Genomic DNA, 15,003 nt, shown 5'->3' with positions numbered 1-15,003 from the left:
AACGGCAGCAAAACTTGAACAATAGTGTCCCACCATCCTCATAGAGATAATCAGATTTTGTTTCAGCAGAGACACGTGAGTGAAGTCACCTAAACTCAACTTGCAAACAAATGCACGTGGTATGTCATCTTCAATCACTACACTGTACTGTACATTACATTTTTACCAGTTTCTAAACGCTTGATATGATGGTATTTCTGAAATGTTTGTTTTTTAAAAGGGAAATAAAACAAAACCCGTGAAAGTATGAGTATTGTGATTTTTATTTATGTTTATTTATGTTGACTATTTATACTTCTAAATAATGCAGTAAGATTGTGCTTCAAAAACGTTTTCAATTATACGATGAGTTCAAAACTGCGACATTCCTAAGCAGCACCGGGCAGCCCTCTCCATAGAGGCAGAATCTCCAGACTCCTGCTTCACCCGCCCTGCACTACTGGATTCACTGGAGCCCCAGCGAGCTCTGCACGAATGTGACGTGCATTTTAACAGGGAAATCAGAGAATCATTTCCAAGACACACGGAAACATGCTTATGTTAATGCTTTGCACGAATGCTCTCAAAATGAGATGTTGGAGTCTCGAGGGAGGCTGATATTTGATAACTTGTAAAAGTTAATAAAATGAGTGGAAGGTTGTTGCCAGTTACTGTGTAAAATGTGCGCATTTTACGCTTAGAGGGAACGCTGAATGTGAGTTAAGTGCAGGGCTCAGGTGAGGTGCTGGTACCTAGAACACAAGAAGCAGACGTGTAGAGGTAGATTTTCAGAGATGAACTCTTGTGTTTAGATGTTTAGAGGAGTGTCTAATGTTAGGGCAGTTTTCAACAGTATAAAGAGGGTTACCTGAAGACAGATTATTTGTACTGGACAATATAATGTAACTCTATACATTAGGATTCCAAACCGAAAGACAACCGTCTGCTTTCCTAGTGTTGTTGCTGAATAGTTGCACACAGCTCTCCCACAGCTGATATAGCTCTAGTGGATCACATGACACGTGAGGTGGGCTGTCAATCACACTGTACAAACTGCCATCTTCAAACTGCACTTACCTTGAGAGACCGGAGTGGAAGAGGGGCTCGAGGATTCTGCTTCTGTAACAAGAAAGAGAGAAAAAAAGAAGGTTTATAAAAGCCAGATTCCTGCAGTGGTTCTGAATCCACTGAAGTGATTACACTGCATACCTTGAGAGACCGGAGTGGAAGGGGGGCTTGTGGGGTCTGAATCTGTAAAGAAAACACACGACAAGAAGATTTAGTGTTTCCTGTTTCAAGTGTATTGTTCAAATGCATTTCAATGAATCTGTGTCTATGCTGCTGTCTCCACCAAGACAATAAATAAAAACTAATACAATCAAACAATAAGTAATTTATTACAAAGCCACATTCAAACTGAACTAGTGCACTCCATACCTTTAGAGGCTGGTGTTGAGAGAAGACTTGAGAGGTTTGGATTTGCAGGAGTAAAAATATATCATTTGCCTTTCTACATTATTGTTTAAATATATTTGAGCGACACCGTGTGTGTGTGTGTAAGTGTGTGTGTGTGTCAGTGTGTCTCTGTGTGTGTGTGTCAGTGTGTATGTATGTGTGTGTGTGTGTGTCAGTGTGTGTCAGTGTGTGTGTCAGTGTGTGTGTATGTGTGTGTGTGTCAGTGTGTCTCTGTGTGTGTGTGTCAGTGTGTGTGTATGTGTGTGTGAGTATGTGTGTGTCAGTGTGTATCAGTGTGTCTGTGTGTGTTTGTCAGTGTGTGTGTCAGTGTGTATGTATCATTGTGTGTGTGTGTGTATCGTGTATTTGAGAGTGTGTGTGAGTATTTGTGTGTGTGTGTTTCAGTGTGTGTGTGTGTGTCAGTGTGTGTCTGTGTGTGTGTGTCAGTGTGTGTCTGTGTGTGTGTGTCAGTGTCTGTGTGTGTGTGTCGGTGTGTGTCTGTGTGTGTGTGTCAGTGTGTGTCTGTGTGTGTGTGTGTGTGTCAGTGTGTATTTGTGTGTGTGTGTGTGTGTCAGTGTGTGTCTGTGTGTGTGTGTCAGTGTGTGTGTGTGTGTGTGAGTGTCTGTGTGTGTGTCAGTGTGTGTGTGTGTGTGTGTGTCAGTGTGTGTGTGTGTCAGTGTGTTTGTGTGTGTGTCAGTGTGTGTGTGTGTCAGTGTGTGTGTGTCAGTGTGTGTCTGTGTGTGTGTGTGTGTGTCATTGTGTGTCTGAGTGTGTCAGTGTGTGTGTGTGTGTGTGTGTGTGTGTCAGTGTGTGTGTGTGTCAGTGTGTGTGTGTCAGTGTGTGTCTGTGTGTGTGTGTGTGTGTCAGTGTGTATTTGTGTGTGTGTGTGTGTGTGTGTGTGTCAGTGTGTGTCTGTGTGTGTGTCAGTGTGTGTGTGTGTGTGTGTGTGTCAGTGTGTGTGTGTGTGTGTGTGTGTGTGTGTGTGTGTGTGTGTGTGTGTGTGTGTGTGTGTGTGGTGCTGTCCTCACCAGGGCAATAAATAAATGCTAATAAATTCAAACAATAAGTCATTTATTAAAAAGCCACATTCAAATTGAACTGATACAATGGTGAACTCACTGTTAAATTAGTGAGGTTGATAAGAACACTGAGATTCATTTATAACTCATGGTGTGGGCTGTCAATCACACTAAACAACCTGCCATCTTCAAACTGCACTTACCTTGAGAGACCGGAGTGGAAGAGGGGCTCGAGGATTCTGCTTCTGTAAAAAGAAAGATAGAAAAAAAGAAAGTTTATAACAAAGCCAGATTCCTGCAGTGGTCCTGAATCCACTGAAGTGATTACACTGCATACCTTGAGAGACCGGAGTGGAAGGGGGGCTTGTGGGGTCTGACACTGTAAAGAAAACACACAACAACAAGATTTAGCGTTTCCTGTTTCAAGTGTATTGTTCAAATGCATTTCAATGAAACTGTGTCTATGCTGCTGTCTCCACCAGGGCAATGCTGACAATGGTTTATTGTTTTCAAATAAATATAATAAATAGACAGTAAGAATGTATATCACAGCACACGTCTCTCCTGGGTATAACAATGAGGGGTAGCTGCTCCCTCTCACACTCTTAATGACCGGGCTGGTTTCTGGTTCTTCAGATCTCTAGGCTACACCCTGTCCTGCTCTGGAGGTCAGACAGCTACTGTAGGATCAGATGGACTGAGCCTCTGAGTCCCTGCTCACAGACTGGTGTACAAACACTGAGCTGAACAAGAGCACAGACTGAACAGGGAGCCTTCAGTCACAGCAGAACAAGGGGTACTGATAGCTGCAATCCACATCACCCCATTACCTCTGGAAGGATATTGACCATCCCATCAGCCTGAGCAGGGAGCCTGTGATTGATTCCACCGTGTAACACAATTTTTTTTTTTTTTGTTCCTGGGTAGTAAGTGTTATTTCCTAATTGCTTATGCCTCAAAAGTATAGAAAATGTCTATTATTCCCCACAAACTTTGCTTTTGTGACCTGGACAGTGATATTTTGAAATTTACCTATTTTCCTGAACATTCCAGATAGATTCAGTGCTGAGTAAACTTGGAGTAACTTCTAGAACTTTCCAGTAATATAAATAGTAGTATAAATACAGGGGCATTAAGCCCACCAGTTCAGTTTAGTTCCAGCTGCCTAAGTGGATACATATCTGCATTTTTGTGAGATGGCATCAAGAGGCTGCAAGCATCCGGCAGACGCATTTTGCCATGTCTGCGGCCAATTTATCAAGACAAGAGCGAAAAAGTACTCCGTGGAAGCATCTGCTAAGATGTGCGAGGCCTACAAGGCATATTTCGGCATGCCTGTCGGGGATCAAGACAAACCCTGGGCACCTCATTTCACCTGCGAGCACAGCAAAAAAACTCTGGAAGGTAAGATGGACAATTGTTGCTCGGAATTTTATGTTATAAAATTTGTTAAAATTTTTAAAATTGTAAAAGTTTTTAATTTTAAAATGTTTTACAATTTTCAATGTTATTGAAAAAATATATCATATATGAAAAATGTTGCGAGAATCTCTTACACATTAGTCATGGGTGAAATAAATGTATTTTTGTAGGATGGTACAGAGGGGAAAAGAGAGCCATGAAGTTCGCTATCTCAAGAATTTGGTGGGAACCCACTGACCACTCAAGCAACTGCTACTTCTGCATGGTGGACCCTTCCAAGCGGACCGAGTTCTCTGTGGGAAGGAACAACGTCAAGTGGGAGCCACTGGTGGACCCCCGGAAGGTGCTGATGCCACCACTGCACATCAAATTGGGCCTTATGAAACAATTTGTCAGAGCTCTAGATAAGGAGTCGGCAGCCTTCAAGTACCTTTAAGACTTCTTCCCTAAGCTCTCTGAGGCAAAGGTCAAAGCCGATGTCTTCGTCGGACCACAGATAAAGAAGATCCTGGAGTGCAATGAATTCCCTAAGAAGCTCACTAGTAAGGTGAAAGCGGCTCGGAACAGCTTTGTCGCAGTGGTTCGGGGCTTCCTGGGCAATCACAAGGCCGAAAACTATGTGGAGCTGGTTGAGACTCTGGTGAAGAACTACGGCACAATGGGCTGTAGGATGTCCCTCAAAGTCCATATCCTTGATGCTCATCTTGATAAATTCAAGGAGAACATGGGAGCGTACTCGGAGGAGCAAGGCAAGCGCTTCCACCAGGATATACTGGACTTTGAACGCCACTACCAAGGACAGTATAACGAGAACATGATGGGAGACTACATTTGGGGGCTAATTCGTGAAAGTGATTTACAGTATAATCGTAAATCTCGAAAAACTACTCACTTCTAAATCTTTTGTAGTCATTTTTGTATTACTTTAGTATAAATACATGTTAATTTGGATTCATATGTTGTTTTTTTCTGACGTTATGTGAACGAAAAGACACAAATTCGCCCTTTTTCTCTTTGGAAATAGGTAAATTTCAAAATATCACTGTCCTGGCCACAAAAGCAAAGTTTGTGGGGAATAATAGCCATTTTATATACTTCTGAGGCATAAGAAATTAAGAAATAACACTTACTACCCAGGAACAAAAATTGTGTTACATAGTGTTTTCAAAGTGGAAACTGGTAGATTTGTCACCACCAGGACCTACTGAAGATCACTGAACTAAATCAGAACACAGTCTGAACAGGGTCCTCACCCTCACAGCAGAAGAAGGACTTCTGATTGTTGCAGGGAGCATCATTCCATCCACCAGTCTTACTCATCATCACACACTTCTCATCCCCTCCCCAATTGTTTGGTTCCCCATTGCTCCAGCTGTGAAATGTGTAGTTATCCCCCTGGTGTGACCACTTCCAGGGCTCATTGAACAGGCCTATCCAGAAGGGCTTGCCCTGCGCTTTCTTCACTATTTCTTCATTTTCACCGGCGTTCTTTATACTGACGAGGTCGGTGTGGTGTTCTCTACAGTACTGCTGAGCTTCAGTCCAGGTTTTCAGAACTTCAATCAGGGTGTATCTCTCAGTGATGTTGCTGGTCTCTGTGAACACAAACAGATCAAAATCAATGTGATCTGTGGAGGTGCGCTGGCTCTCCTGTTGTATGGTGATTGAACCCGAGTCACACCCGGCTCAGCTATCAAGGTCATGAAAAGCAGCATCTCTAGCAGTGCATGGGAGTCTCTTTAGTTTATGTCTGAAAAGTATTTAATCGCAAAGTGGGGGATGGGGGAGTCTATTTAATGATTTAGGAATAATCACTGTTCTTTTTCAAATTGATCATTCATTTTCCTCACAGTCGGTGCACAATCAATATGAAGCAAACAGTATCATTATAAACACCCCCCCCCCACCCCACTCCCCATGTGCTTTCATGTCTTTCCTGTACTGGCTGGTATTTTTCTATTTTGAAGTCAGCCTGTTCCAATGACAGTTTCAACATTCTAAGCTCTGAGGACGTCGACTGAATGATAATGAGCACTCTACCAGGAACCTGATTGGCTGAGGCAGTGCAATGACTGTTTAGTTCAGGTGGCTGTGGTATTTATTATTATTATTTATGGTGAATAATAATTTCCTATAACCGTTGTACACGGTGATGGTGTGAGACCCGTGTGTCATAAGATTGCCTGTGTATGATAAGCGGGATGATAAAACTACTAACCTCAATCTCTAAAAACAAACTCTACCACCAGTGCATGAACACAACAACACTGTTTAAAGAGAAATACAAGTTACATTTGTCACGAGCAACAAGACTGGCTCATCACTGTGGAGGCTGTACCTCATGAAACATGGCATTTATGTAGCCTAGTGTTGGTTAGAGAAGCACCTGCCAATCGAGCACATGTTGTGCTATCAGTCTGTCAGATCCTCTGCTCATGATGACTGAAAATAACTTGTAACAGGGAGATGCAGCTTTTATATATTGCAGAATACCTGTCAGACCTAATTTGCATAACAAACGAATCAGTCATGTGAGGTTCAGCCCACTACACACAATACAGCAAAGCTACAACCCTCTTTATCACCTTTTATTCTAATACAAATAGTTATTTAACTGCTAAACATATTTCTTCTACACATCTAATAAGGGCTTGTCACAAAGACGGCCAGAGTGGGTTGCGTCAGACCAGAAAGGAATTCAAACACAGAGACGGTGGTTGTGATGAGCTGAGTGCAATGGCTGCACTCAGCGTTTAATAACAAAATAAAAAGGTTTAAACAACGGAATACAAAACAGGACACGGCACTTGACGCCAAAATAAACAGACAGACAAAACGACTGACACTTAACAAACGGTGCACGGAGACAAACAAACACGGTGAGAACAAACACTTATCTTTACTATTTTACACTATTTAGTTTCTCCTCTCTCTCTCACCCGTTCTCCTCTTCCGAACACCCAACCCTGAGTGCAAGAAATGTGCGTCTATATATACTATTGTGCTGGGATTCAATTACTAATTAATTATTCACTTGAATCCCAGCACGTGAATTAATTCTGTGCAACCCCGTGCTCACATATTACATTTAACCAGCACGTGAAGTGATTTGTGCTCTCCTCGTGCCTAAATACAAATCTACACTTTTTAAACACACGTGAAACACAGACCCGTTTATATCCCGTGTACCAATCTATACACCAACATTAACATACGCACGCATACATACACAAAACACACAAATGCACACAGGGGCGGGGCACTTTGCCACATATACCCCCCCTTGTGCGCAGCACACATGGCCTCAACGGCCACCTCCCCCCTTAAAAACCCAGCAGTCCAGAACAAAGTCTCGGGCTGGGAAGGGAGGCTTCAGTGGGCCCTTGGCTGGCAATGCTGTCAGCACCCCTGCCGGTAGTGGCACGGCTGACAGCCTGTTGGTCCCGTCCTGCAGCGAAAAAGCTGCGGGGGCAGGTGGTCCCCCGACCTCCCCCTTCTTCGTAGCCGGCAGCTCCCTCCTGTAGGGCTCCGGCCACAAGAACTCCTGCAGCGAAACTGCTGCTGGGGAAAGTGGTCTCCAGACCTCCTCCCCCTTCTTCGTGGCCGGCAGCTCCCCTTTCTGGGGCTCCGGCCACCGTACTCCCTGCGGAGGTACGGGCAGCAGAGGCAGCTCCTGCTCCTCTGCTCCGGGCGGTGGTGGAGGCAGAGGCAGCTCCAGCTCCTCTGCTCCTGGCGGTGGTGGAGGCAGAGGCAGCTCCAGCTCCTCTGCTCCTGGCGGTGGTGGAGGCAGAGGCAGCTCCAGCTCCTCTGCTCCTGGCGGTGGTGGAGGCAGAGGCAGCTCCAGCTCCTCTGCTCCTTGCGGTGGCGGTGGTGGAGGCAGAGGCAGCTCCAGCTCCTCTGCTCCTTGCGGTGGTGGTGGCGGAGGCAGAGGCAGCTCCTGCTCCTCTGCTCCTGGAGGTGGTGGAGGTAGAGGCAGCTCCAGCTCCTCTGCTCCTGGCGGTGCTGGCTCCCTCTGCTGTGGCGGCTGGGCATGTGCACGCCGTGCTGCCTTCAGCAGCATAGCGAGAGGCTGCTGGGGGACACCAGCATCCTGCCCTTCTCCCCCCCAAAAATTTTCAGGGGGTCGAGCCTGTAACTCCTCCCCTTCTGGCTCTTGGGGCTGAACCAGCAGGCATTTTCCCTCTGCTGGTGGCTTGGGTCCCAGGGCTGTGGAAGCCCCGACTTGCCTCCCTTTGGGCTGTGGACGCCCCGACTCCTCCCTGTTGGGCTGTGGACGCCCCGACTCCTCCCTGTTGGGCTGTGGACGCCCCGACTCCTCCCTGTTGGGCTGTGGACGTTCGGGCTCCCCCCACTCAAGCGTAGGACGTTCGGGCTCCTCCCACTCAGGCGTAGGACGTTCGGGCTCCTCCCACTCAGGCGTAGGACGTTCGGGCTCCTCCCACTCAGGCGTAGGACATTCGGGCTCCTTCCGCTTGGGCTCCTCCCATTTGGGCTGTGGATGCTCAGGCTCCTCCCATTTGGGCTGTGGAGGCAAAACCAGCAGGCATTCACCCTCTGCTGGTGGAGATGGGGACAGCAGGTACTCACCCTCTGCTGGTGGAGATGGGGACAGCAGGTACTCCTCTGCTGGTGGTCCTGCTACCTGGGCTGCTGTTCCATTTATGGTTGCCTCCAGGTAGTTGAGGACAAACTCCACACCCTCCTCCAAGGTGTTTGGGGTGTGTTCCTGCTGATATGCCTCCCATCTCTCACTGTCCATCATCCACAGGACCCGGACGACTATGGGCAGAGACTGGGCCTCCAGCCCAGCATTCTCCAGGAACCAGCCCCGCAGTTTGATGGCGTCTTCTGCCATTGATTTTTTTTTTTTGTTTTGTTTTTTTTCCCCCAAAACAATATTTGTAATCTTTTTTTTTTTTTTTTTTTTTTTTTAATCCAGACCCCTCCTGGTCTGACGCTTGGAGGCGCGGCTATCCCACTTCTGACACCACGTGTCACAAAGACGGCCAGAGTGGGTTGCGTCAGACCAGAAAGGAATTCAAACACAGAGACGGTGGTTGTGATGAGCTGAGTGCAATGGCTGCACTCAGCGTTTAATAACAAAATAAAAAGGTTTAAACAACGGAATACAAAACAGGACACGGCACTTGACGCCAAAATAAACAGACAGACAAAACGACTGACACTTAACAAACGGTGCACGGAGACAAACAAACACGGTGAGAACAAACACTTATCTTTACTATTTTACACTATTTAGTTTCTCCTCTCTCTCTCACCCGTTCTCCTCTTCCGAACACCCAACCCTGAGTGCAAGAAATGTGCGTCTATATATACTATTGTGCTGGGATTCAATTACTAATTAATTATTCACTTGAATCCCAGCACGTGAATTAATTCTGTGCAACCCCGTGCTCACATATTACATTTAACCAGCACGTGAAGTGATTTGTGCTCTCCTCGTGCCTAAATACAAATCTACACTTTTTAAACACACGTGAAACACAGACCCGTTTATATCCCGTGTACCAATCTATACACCAACATTAACATACGCACGCATACATACACAAAACACACAAATGCACACAGGGGCGGGGCACTTTGCCACAGGGCTACATATTTAAGACGAGGATTTTGCTGTCTGGAATATAAACAATCTAAACAAAACAATAAGAACTTTGAAGAATTCACATTTTCTTAAGTTTCGTATGAAGGAAAAAAAAATTATAAGAAAATGTGTTGTGAATAACACACCTTCTTAACATTTTTCTTAATAACAAACTTAGAAACATACTGTATTTAAGAAGATGTTTCTTGTTTTGAATGTTTCAAGATTACGGCCCCTGTGCAGTATCCAGGGGACCTGGCTTCAACCCCCAGTCCAGTCAGCTGTGTCATTAACAAAGGAATTGAATCTCAACTCACCGCTGTAGCACATGAAATAGTTACTCTGACTGCAGAGTGAATCCTCCCACTCTCCCTCCGCATTGACTGAAGCACAGAAGAGGTATCGTCCCCAGTTGGAGTAGATGACATCACCTCCACTGGACCACTGCCAGTTCTCCTTGTCATGATACAGCCCGATCCAGTGACCCGAGTTACTAGTTGAAGGTATAAGACCTATAAGCTTATTAACCCTGGCCTGGTCTTGAATGGTGGGCAGGTCTCTGCCTTGGTTTCTGCAGTAGCTCTGAGCTTCCTGCCATGTCTTCCCAGATCCTTCACAGAAACACTGACCAGAGGAGCCGCCTGGGGAGAGGGGACAGCACAATAAAGATGAGTGAAAACGTGTTCTTCAGAGAAAAGAATTCCACTGGAAATGGAACCAACAGTCACAGATCATTGGTCTTGTAAGAATGTAGGTGTAACAGGGCGAGGAGCCCTGTACAATTATTTGTTATTTATTTTTAGAACCAGGTCTCCCCCCTCCGTCCCTGTGCAATTTGTTGCTTTGTATGTGTTTCTTTTATGATTTATTGTATTTATATAAAACGGCGAAGTGCCATGTGTTTTGTTATTGTTTTTATTTAAAACGTGTTCTGGCAGAGGCGAGGTTAGTAGCTCATCCTCTGCCAGGAGTAATTAATAAACTCATGCAGAATAATTACTAGCTCGTTAAACCCCTCGGCCACGGTATATAAACCTACAGCTCTCTGCACTCCAGGTGGGTGTTCGAGAGGAGGAACGAGAGTGAGTGAGGAGAAATTTGAAACGAAAAGAATAGGAACAGTGACAGCAATCTGCCCAGCCTGACCTATTGGTTTTGTGTTTGTGTTTTTGTTTAAATATTTATTTTGCTCTGTGAGCTGTGTTTTGTGTTTAAATATTTTATTTTATTTTTGTTGTTTAAAATAAACGGTGCTGCAGTGCCTTTTGAACTGCAGTACTGCATCTTGGTCTTAATCCTGCATCTGGGCTGATGTCACCACACGCCATTCCTGTCACAGTAGGACACTAATAGAACTGTATGGTGATAATAAATATACTAACATGCTTGTGGTTTGTACTGTAACATGAGTATCATTCTGGCATGAGTGACGAAGGTCATGGAAACACCAGGTAGACAAAGAAATCGTTGTGAGAAACACTCAATTCACTGTCAATCAATGCTAATGTTGTTTTAGAATGTGTAAAGGAACATGTCTTGTTATTATAGGATATTGCACAGCACAGCACAATACCTTAAAGCCTAAGGAAATATAACTGGGGTTTTGTTTACTCTTTTAACCCCAATTAGACCCTCTGTGATTGATTCTCAAAGTGGAAACTGCTAGATTTGTCACCACCAGGACCTACTGAAGAGATCTAATCATGCTTCCCTCTTTCAACCTCTGGAAGGATATTGACCATCCTATCAGCCTGAGCAGGGGGCCTGTGATTGATTCTAAAAGTGGAAACTGGTAGATTTGTCACCACCAGGACCTACTGAAGATCACTGAACTAAATCAGAACACAGTCTGAACAGGGTCCTCACCCTCACAGCAGAAGAAGGACTTCTGATTGTTGCAGGGAGCATCATTCCATCCACCAGTCTTACTCATCGCCACACAGTTCTCATCCCCTCCCCAATTGTTTGGTTCCCCATTGCTCCAGTTGTGAAATGTGTAGTTATCCCCCTGGTGTGACCACTTCCAGGGCTCATTGAACAGGCCTATCCAGAAGGGCTTGCCCTGTGCTTTCTTCATTATTTCTTCATTTTCACTGGCGTTCTTTATACTGACGAGGTCAGTGTGGTGTTCTCTACAGTACTGCTGAGCTTCAGTCCAGGTTTTCAGTTCTTCAATCAGGGTGTATCTCTCAGTGATGTTGCTGGTCTCTGTAAACACAAACAAACAGCAGCTGAGAGGCTGGGAGCTGTGGAGGGGAGCTGGCTCTAAACCCAAAACAAACTGTGTGTTTTCATCAATTCTACAATTTATCACAAACTGCGTCTTGTCTACAGTCAAGTACATCTGTGTGTTATTTAAAAATAAGGGGAAAAATTCTCAGAAACTTGTTACGCCAAAAATATATATTTTTAGTTGGCTAATTTACTCCTGTTTCAGTGTTCAATGAGATTCAATAATATGAGAATCAATCATAGAGGGTCTAAATGGGGTTAAAAGGGTAAACCAATAGGGGCTTCCGAGTGGTGCATTCGGTAAAGGCACTCCGTGTGGAGTGGAGGATGTTCCCTATAGCTTGGAGTTTTTAAGCTAAGCGATTAGAAGAGAATCTCTAGAATTCTCTAGAAGTTGCTTTGACTCGAATGTTATTATTGTTAGTTCATTGATAAATTGTTGTCTAAATGCCTTGTTTGTCGTAAAATTGTTTAATGGAATATTGGCTGTGCAGTTGTTTGAATGTGTTGCCTGCTTCATTGTTCACGTTGATATTAGACAGCTAACACACAGTCTGTCTCAGACAATGTAAGAAGGATAAGGACCCGAGAGACTTCTACAAGGAACTAAAACTCCTTTACTATGCAGGTGAAGCACAGTTTCAAGCTGCTGTTCATACGTAAGCTGTCTGCAGAGGTCAGAGGTGCCGTGAGCACAGAAGTAAATGCAGACAACTCAATGCCCACCATCCGGAAGCTGCGGAGAGTATGGTGAAATATACAGATACCTGGCCCAATACCAGCAGCACTCAGGTACTAGGAGATGAAGCAGAGCCTGACTTTCCTGCATCTGAAAGAAATGAACTGCCACAGAACTCCCAGAGAAGATTTCAACCTTCACACAGCAAACCCCAGCCCAGAGGGAAAGGTAAACCTGACAGCCCTACACCTCACCAGAGGGGGGAAACACAGTCTTATTGAGCCATCCATCTATCACTAATGAAATTTAGGTATTTTTTAACTGCCTCTGAAACACACCAAATACATCTAATAACCGTATGTTTTTGTATCCTTTCAAGGGCAACTTGGATTCAGGGTTTTGACTGAAAATATTTGCAAGCTGAAATAGTTTGAGATATTATCAGCTGTAGGAGTGGGTGGATTTGCAAACTCATACAAGCTCCCCTCACAAGGATGCTTAATAATTATAAGAACAGAAATAAATGAATAATCAATTGCAATATAGCAACAATTACGTCTTTACCTTTGTAGCACATGAAGGCTTTCTGAAGGTTGCAGGGTAAATCAGTCCACTTTCCGTCTGAATTGACTGAAGCACAGAAGACGTCTGCCCTCCAGTTGGAGTAGATGACATCATCGCTGTTAGACCACTGCCAGTTATGTGTGTTGTCACGATACAGCCCGATCCAGGAATCCCCGAGAGAAGCTCCTGTAATATTTAAGAGCTGCTTTGCTTCCTCCTGGCTGCGCACAGTGGCCAGGTCTGTGTGCTTCTCTCTACAGTAGCTCTGAGCTCCAGACCAGCTCTTCACAGTTTCCACAAACACGTGTTTTCTGATCTGGTTGTTTGCAGGCACACAAAACCCTGATAAAGAAAAAAAAAGAAAACGTTTTTTTGGATTTTCCTAAATATATGTACTAATTACCCTGACAAAGAAAGAATCGTGTAGCAGCAAAAATTAGCGAGATAAAATACTGTCATACCTATTCCAACCAGGAGCGGACAAATCCACCGCTGCATAGAAAACATATTATAACAATGAGGTGATGCGGTATTATTTGTATTCATCAGTCAGGACTTGCAGCCATGTATTGAAGTTTGATTATATCAGTCTGCATTCCTCAAATGAGCGGTCTGTTGACATTTCTATTGTTTCAATTAGCCTTCTTATAGGCCATCAATCAGCCTTGACAGCTCACGGTGCCAGGCTGTGTGCGGAGCGGAGCGAGCCCATTGTATATGGAGCGAGGGAGCGGAGCGGACATTTCCAGCCTGCTCTTTCACAGCACTAACAACTGAGCACGGGTTGATTTTTCTTAAATACATGTTTGGCCAGGGAGTTTGCACAGGAAATTAAAGAAAAAAGAAGCAGTCACTATACAGTATTTTGCATCATGCCTGTGCCTGGTCATTTTCCAGTTTCAAACCAAAATTAGGCTTTGCAGACTTGAGAATTGCATTTTTTTAAAAGATTTTATATTCAATGTGATTGGCATTGCACTTTATAATTCATTATGGAGGGAAAAATATATATTCTCCCGATGGTGTTAGTGTGTTAGTGTCTGTTTCTTTCTGGCCTGACGTCATCCCTACAGCCAGCCTGTTCACACACCAATACAGAACGGACCAGTAGCAGCATTGCATTCGATAGAACAAAACTATGGACTGAAAAGCCTTCTTGCCGGCTGCAGATATCCACATTTGAATTTCTTTCAGCCTCCCGCATTGTACATGTTTACCTTTACCTGCCTTTTTTCTAAAATTCCAACCCCCAAATGAAAAAGGACAATTTCTAAAATTTAAAAAAGGCATACTGTGCACATCTGAGACAGGTCAGGTGTTTAAAACTGGCCCTAAAACTGAAATAAGTGAATACGTAAATTGAGCCTGATTCATACATTGTATCCTGCAGACTGATGCCTCTGACGTAGCAGGACTAGGGACAGATAGAGTGCATGGGGCATTTGATATTGTACATTAGCGGGAAGCTGCTTGCGTGAAAGACTCAGAGACCAGGTATGCTGTATTAGAGAAAGAAATGCACAGCCGTCATAAAAGAACAAAATTACAAAAGCAAGCTTCTGTGCGCCTCTCTTCCAGTGTGTGTGGGCCCATCCACCCGCATGCAGTTTTTGTCAAGTCCCAAACAAACGGTGACCTCGCGGGGGTTCAATTCTGCTGGGGGCCTTATGTTAGAACAGCAGTGTGGAGTAGTGGTTAAGGCTCTGGACTCTTCACCGGAGGGTTGTGGGTTCAATCCCAGGTGGGGGACACTGCTGCTGTACCCTTGAGCAAGGTACTTTACCTAGATTGCTCCAGTAAAAACCCAACTGTATAAATAGGTAATTGTATGTAAAAAATAATGTGTAAAAAAATAATGTAATTGTATGTAAAAACAATGTGATATCTTGTAATAATTGTAAGTTGTGTCTGCTAAGAAATAAATAATAATAATAGAGCGTAATTCGCGCATAGGTTAATCCGGCCCTGCTCTGATCTATGTTTTAGATGCACATGTTTCTATACAAGTCACGTTTTTCTAACACATTGAAAATGGATCACGG

General features: G+C 44.4%; 1 protein-coding gene across 1 annotated transcript in view; it reads right to left on the bottom strand.

Annotated features, from left to right (window-relative positions):
• LOC117419783 (macrophage mannose receptor 1-like) overlaps positions 1–11,419 on the bottom strand; it is a 54,892-nt gene extending 43,473 nt beyond the window's left edge. The window contains exons 1-3 of the mRNA XM_059015736.1: positions 11,353–11,419; positions 9,804–10,127; positions 5,129–5,470 (exon numbers count right to left, since the gene is read on the bottom strand). Of these exons, the coding sequence (XP_058871719.1) occupies positions 5,129–5,470; positions 9,804–10,127; positions 11,353–11,419 (733 nt within the window). The remainder of the gene's footprint in view (positions 1–5,128; positions 5,471–9,803; positions 10,128–11,352) is intronic.
• Between the last annotated feature and the right edge of the window lie 3,584 nt (positions 11,420–15,003).

Source organism: Acipenser ruthenus, chromosome 51, assembly GCF_902713425.1.
Source record: "Acipenser ruthenus chromosome 51, fAciRut3.2 maternal haplotype, whole genome shotgun sequence".
In the NCBI taxonomy this organism is placed as follows: Eukaryota; Metazoa; Chordata; class Actinopteri; order Acipenseriformes; family Acipenseridae; genus Acipenser; species Acipenser ruthenus.
Note: the sequence above shows the minus strand (reverse complement) of the source record. Positions and strands in the feature narration are given on the sequence as shown.